This window comes from Helicoverpa zea, chromosome 18 (genome assembly GCF_022581195.2).
Source record: "Helicoverpa zea isolate HzStark_Cry1AcR chromosome 18, ilHelZeax1.1, whole genome shotgun sequence".
NCBI lineage: Eukaryota > Metazoa > Arthropoda > Insecta > Lepidoptera > Noctuidae > Helicoverpa > Helicoverpa zea.
In genome coordinates, this window is record NC_061469.1 from 3235534 (window position 1) to 3242094 (window position 6561).

Genomic DNA, 6561 nt, shown 5'->3' on the forward strand with positions numbered 1-6561 from the left:
GTTCCTGTTTTGTTAATTGTGGCAAAAGTAAAAAAGGAGTAATATTAATCGAGTGACTAACTTAATTAGCCAGACTTTTCTTATGTCTACCTACTCAGGATAATTTAAGTCGACGAACCTACCCTCTCCGTAATTTTTCTACAAACAAATCTGGCAACACTAACGGTCCATTTAAATAATCTGTCTAACCGTCAGTTGCACAAAGCTCTATTAAAATTAAAGTAAATGTATCATCTCCTCTGATAATGAGGGTTTTCTCTTCTTTTTCTGCCACCGGGCGGCGCCACGCATGCGTCTGGTCCAAACAGCTGTCAAATAGTATGGAATTGTATTGTCCGAACTGGTTGCTTATTGAAATTCTGTTATATTCGAAGTGTTATTGATTTTATTATGGACTACGGTCAGAATAAGGTTTCCGAACTAAAAATTGAGCTTAGAAAGAGGGGTGCAAAAGTCACTGGTACTAAGGAAAAAAGCTCGTTGAAAGGTAGATAACGTAATGTACTAGAATTTGTTTACACAATATGATTAAGTTTTTTATCTACTCAACCGCAATTGTAGAACATTAATGCACTGCTTTAATTCTACAATAAAAAATCACTAAAATCGTTCACGGTTCATAGTAAAGATAACCACTGACAGTTACCTGGACCTGACGACTTGGTGCTGCCACCTCGTGGACGCCATTTTAGAAAACCCTCATTAATTCCATAGTAAAAGATAATGGTTGTATTGCTAAAGCTAATATGGTACGTACATTATTGAGATTGTTACTTTCCAGAGCATCGTATATTCCGTTACTCGGAGGAGCTATAGCTATGACACCGGAGCAGTTTTCCAAATTCAACGGATTTTCCAATCTTTACTGGGGAAACGATGCAGATTATTACGATTTGTACAACAGGTAATCGGTTTTAATTCTTCTATAGCGTTATGTAACATTAGGAGGTAACATAATTGTCACCATGTTTACCCCCTGGAGATAAGTCCCAACCGCCATTACTAAACTCAAGACTGATAAAACTTATGGTCCCTAGCAGCTGAGCCGCTGAGGCCCAGAAAGGAGACCATAAAGCAGACCGTCTTTCACCACTACTAAAAATGGGTTATGTTTATAAAGATGCCAAATTCCCTTCCAACGCGCTCAGCTTCTGAATTAACACAATATTACATTTCAGAATAAACATGACGAACTATTACATAGAGAACAGTAATCCAGTAGTCGGGAAGTATAAAACCATAAGAAAAGGTTTAGCTTTATGGCACAAGTAAGTAAATAATATTCCACATAATTTAATTTATAGGAATATGAGTAGGTAAGTATGTAACTCTCACGCTGAAATGGCTACTTCTATTTAAATTAATAGATAGATCGACCGTATAAATAATTATAGTACCTATAGGATTTTTATTCAGAGAATCTGGGGCCCGATTCTCCTAATTTTACTTAAGCGGCATTCGATTCATATTCGACTGCGATCCAATCACGACTCGATTACGATTGAAGCGTATGTGGCATTCCGCTATTTTTCCTTTGAAATAAACGTTTTTATCCTTTTCTGTCATTCAATAATGAATCATTTTGTCTGCAAATGATTTACGATTGCAATATGATTGTAGAACAAACTAACGTTTAGACCAAAATCACCAAAACAGCAGACCAATCGCAAACCAATCGAATATCGTTGGAATGCGATTGGTCTTATATTAGTAGCAGAATGCCCGATATGGTTAAAACTACTATTGCGATCATATTGCGATTCGATTTCTATTCAATTTTGACATTATTAACTTAGGAGAATCGGGCCCCTGATAGTGTTGAAGTACTGTGAAACCGCAGAAAAGCAATTTATTAAGCTTTCCTAAGTATGTTTTTTGTGTTCCACAGGTCCGAATTCATGACAACCCCGTCGCCCTTATATTTATTGGACGGCTTAACAACCCTATCTTATTCCGTGGACAGTTTTGAACTCAGGCGCTTCTACACATATCTACAAGTTAATATCGATACAGAAAATGATAATAAAATGAAAACCGACCAGATAAACACTGTGTTGCATCCAGTAACGTATGAAACTACGCCAGAACCAAAAACAACTGAAAACAAATAAATGGTTAATAACCAATTTACTATTGTTTTTATTGATACCTACCTAATTTATGAGTCATTTATGATAGTCACAATCTTAACATAAACTCAACTTTTGACCAATTTGCGAACTGGCCTCTGGATAATCTGAAATACGGGTCATTCAAGAGAAATAGGTAGGTACTTCAAGTCGTTTGAGTACACTTCCAGCAAAACTTTTCTATAAATAAAATATTATTCTCTTCTCTAGTGCTATAAAAAAAATAATAATATATAATTCCACTAAGTTGGCCAAGGAGGATTGTGCATATTCAAACATATGCTTACAGTAGTTACTGTTCATTCCTTACGAAAGCGTGATGGTTTAGTAGTTCTCCGAACTATACTGGCAACATTATTTTCGACATTGACATGTGTCAAGACAAAAAGGGAGGGTGGTTATCGGTTGTATTGACTCTGTTACACGAGATTCTCGCCACAGAGTGTCTTTGGTTAGCACGTGTGCCTAGAATTTTCAGCTGTTTTAAGTGTTTTGGTGAACTTTTGTGACTTAGTTTTGTGTTTGTGTGCTGTCTTTTTGTTTGTTACCAGTGGTGTGTTGTTATTTCGGTAACTAACCAGTTTTTTACAAGCATAATGGATCAAAATAAACCCCCCGATCCCGATCCTCCCGACATCTCTGCATATGCTCCACTTTCCCCCAACTATCCGCTTTCCCAACTCGCTGATGTTGCTTGCAGCATCGCGGACTCCCAGACCCTATCAACCTCGAATACCAGGAAACGCTCCGGAGATGATGCCAACATTGGCGTGTCAACCCCGCCATCAAAACAACAAAGAAACCTAGTTGGCCGCAGCAGGTACTCTGCTACTGATAAGGCACCTTTTATCGTTCATGTCTCTCGATTGGAGCCCCAGCCTAACGCCGGTACCTCTCTACACCCTGTTACTTTCGGAATATTCCTACAAAAACATAACATTACCAATGTTGTCCGTGATGGTGTTAAAAAAGTTGGTAGGAACCGTGTGTCTGTAGAGTTTAAATCCCCTCAGGATGCAAACTCATTTATTATCAACAGCATTTTACATAAGAACTGCTATGTTGCCTCTATCCCCACTTTTAATATAACTAGGATGGGTGTTGTGACTGGTGTTCCCACAGATTTAAATGAAGAGGAAGCCCAAAAATACTTGCAGGTCCCTTCAGGTTGTGGTGAAATCCTGAAAGTTCGTCGCATAAGCAGGAAAGTAGTTATTGATGGAGTGACTGTATTCAAGGCAACAGAGACATGTGTACTTACCTTTGATGGCCAAGTATTACCTCAAAGAGTATTTTGTTGTTACACCTCCCTTCCGGTTCAGCAATATGTTTATCCCACCATCCAGTGCCGTAAGTGCTGCAGGTTTGGTCATGTGGAACTAGTGTGTCGGTCCAAGCCTCGCTGCAGTAAGTGCGGCCATGATCACCCTGGTGATGGTTGCAGCACTTCTGAGGCGGAGGCATTCTGTGTGCTCTGCTCGGGGAATCATTTTGCAAATAGCAAATCATGCCCCGAGTTGGGTAGACAGAAGGCCATTAAGACGGTTATGGCTGAGAAGTCCCTTTCATATGCTGAAGCTAGCAAATCTGTCCCACTTACTTCTCGCAATTATGCTAATGCTGCAAAAGCTATTCCCGTCCCCACTCAGTCATACCGCAAAACTGTTTTCCTTAAGCCAAAGACCCATGCCCCTCTATCTCCCTCTTATGATAAAGCTGCCCATCAGCAGATTATTAACTCCCCTGCACCTTCACAGCCTGATGGCTGCGCTCTGAATAACCCATTCATTGATAGTAATGTTTCCTCAATAATAGATATACTTATTAAACTTCTTTCTACAATTCTATCCACCAATAATACCCAATTACCGTCCAACGTTGCCTACCAACTAACTAACCTTTTATCAAATATTAGAAATGGCGCCTCGCCAAGTATTCCTTCAATGGAATGTGAGGAGCGTGTGGCATAAAAAGCACGACCTCATATTCCTCCTCAATAAATTCAAGCCTCTGGCTTGCTCTGTAGCTGAGACTTGGCTCACCCCGAGTCTCAGTTTTAATATACCACTATTTAATATTCTCAGATGTGACAGATCTGATGGCTATGGAGGGTCGGCTCTCCTTGTTAATAATCGTGTCCCCCTCTCCACCTTGACTCTTCCGGTTCTGGATGGTGATATGAATATAGTTGCGTGTAGAATTGAGGGTATCACTGTTTTATCCGTGTATATTTCCCATCCTCAGCGTAGGTTTTTAACCACCATTAGGGACATTTTGAATAACATAGTGGGACCTGTGCTCGTCATGGGTGACTTCAACTGTCACCACTTTAGATGGGGTTCCAATCGTTGTGATTCGTTTGGGGAAGGTTTAGTAGAAATCTTGGATGATTTTGACCTTTGCATCTTAAATGATGGTAGCCCTACTCGTAGATCCCTTCCAGGACAGCAAAAGAGTTGTGTAGACCTCACATTCTGTTCAGTAGAGTTGGCGGCATCAATTCATTGGGAATGTACTACTCTGACGCATGGTAGCGACCATTACCCCATTGTTGTAACTTTAATTAATAAAACCTTTTTAGAGAAAACGTCTCCTCCACTATTGAAGTACAACTTGTCCAAACCTGATTGGTCGAGGTTTGCATCTTTACTGGAGGAGAAAATTAGTATGCTTCCAAATTTAACTTCAAGTTTTCAAGATTCTTCTGGTCACTGCCATGCTAAGAGCTGCTACGATGGCTTTATCTCGGCCATTACCTCAAGCGCAGACTCTACCTTTCCGTTGCGCAACTGTGCCAGAAATAAAATCCCGTCACCCCCGTGGTGGGATCAAGAATGCACATCGGTTATTAAAGAAAGAAAAGAGGCCGAAAAACAGTACAATGATGCGATGAATAGCGACAATCTTATACGGTACAGACGAGTGTTAGCTCAATCTCGGCGGCTTCTTCGCAAGAAGAAACGCCGCGGTTGGGTTAAGTTTTGCACTTCTCTATCCCCTTCCACTCCCATTTCAGCAGTTTGGAAGAGCATTAATCGTTTCAGGCGAGGCTGCTCCCCATCTATCTCTTCCCCTATCTCGAGAGAAACTGCTGAATCCTTTTTTGACAAAATAGCTCCAGCCTATGTTCCTTCTTCCTCAGAACTTCTGCTCCCGCCTGTAAATATTGTGGATGATCCTATGAATGAACCATTTTCGTTAGAGGAACTTGATACGGTATTACGTCATGTTAGGGATTCCGCCCCAGGCATAGACGACATACCGTACTCATTTGCAGTTCATTTTGGTTTTGAAGCAAAAAAATATTTTTTAGGAATAATAAATTATTGCTATCAATTTGGTTGGGTTCCTGAACAGTGGAAAGCTCAGATAGTAATTCCCCTTTTGAAGCCCGGCAAGACTGCTGATGATCCGAATGGCCTTAGACCAATTGCTTTGTCCTCAGTGTTGGCCAAGATATTGGAACATTTAATTAAAAATAGACTTGAGTGGTTGGTGGAGTCTAGGGATCTACTGCCGAGTAGTCAGTTTGGCTTTAGAAAGGGGCTTAGCACCATGGACAGTGTGGCAATTTTGGTTACTGATATCCGTACAGCCTTTTCCAAAAATGAATCCGCTGTAGCCACTTTCCTTGACATCTCTTCCGCATACGACAGCGTCCTTCTTCCAGTTCTCAGGCAAAAATTGCAACAGCTGAGGATTCCGGGTAAGATGGTACAATGTATATGCGCACTCCTCATGTCTCGCTCTTTGATGCTCAGAGTGCAGGGGGAGGTATTTGAGGTGAGACAGACGTGGAAGGGCCTTCCCCAAGGCTCAGTTCTAAGCCCCCTACTATACAACCTGTATACAGCAGACATTGGCTCCTGCCTTAATGCTGACTGCCACCTTTTACAATACGCTGACGATCTAGTGTTGTATGTAGTTAATCCATCTATTACGGACGCTGCCTCATCTCTCTGTCTCTCCCTGGACTCTCTGCACACATGGCTTTTGGACCATGGTCTCTCGTTATCCGCCCCAAAAAGCTCGGTAGTGATTTTTTCCCGAAAACGACTGATCCCTCAGGTCTCAGTTAACATTCAAGGACAAGATATTCCCATAGGTAACAAATCAAAATTTTTAGGCGTTTTCTTAGACTCAAAATTATCCGGGATTCACCACTTTAATTATTTGATCAAAAGATGCGAAAGAGCAATCTCCATCCTAAAAGCTCTCGCTGGTGTCTGGTGGGGGGCCCATCCCTTCACTATGAAACTGGTCTACAATGCCTTAGTCCGCAGTATCCTGGACTATGGGTCACACTTGGTGATTCCAAGCAACAAAGGTGCCTTGGCCGGTTTAGATAGGATTCAGTCTCAATGCCTTCGAATCATCTCAGGTTGCATGAAGTCGTCGCCTATTAACGCCTTGCAGGTCGAATGCGCTGAAC

The 6561-nt window shown here is 41.2% G+C and overlaps 1 protein-coding gene across 1 annotated transcript; it reads left to right on the forward strand.

The window, feature by feature from the left end:
- Positions 1-431: 431 nt before the first annotated feature.
- LOC124638656 (beta-1,4-galactosyltransferase 1-like) lies at positions 432-2124 on the forward strand. Its single transcript, XM_047175650.1, has 4 exons — positions 432-487; positions 782-904; positions 1179-1268; positions 1889-2124. The coding sequence occupies exons 2-4, from the start codon at positions 819-821 to the stop codon at positions 2109-2111; spliced, it is 399 nt and encodes a 132-aa protein (XP_047031606.1). The 5' UTR covers positions 432-487; positions 782-818; the 3' UTR covers positions 2112-2124.
- Positions 2125-6561: the final 4437 nt, after the last annotated feature.

What these genes read in the sequence shown, in the direction of transcription:
- LOC124638656 (XM_047175650.1), top strand. Translation starts at nt 819, where the DNA reads ATGACACCGGAGCAGTTTTCCAAATTCAACGGATTTTCCAATCTTTAC. An exon ending in TATTACGATTTGTACAACAG is followed by an intron (nt 905 to 1,178) that starts GTAATCGGTTTT and finishes ATTACATTTCAG; the next exon opens with AATAAACATGACGAACTATT. An exon ending in GGTTTAGCTTTATGGCACAA is followed by an intron (nt 1,269 to 1,888) that starts GTAAGTAAATAA and finishes TGTGTTCCACAG; the next exon opens with GTCCGAATTCATGACAACCC.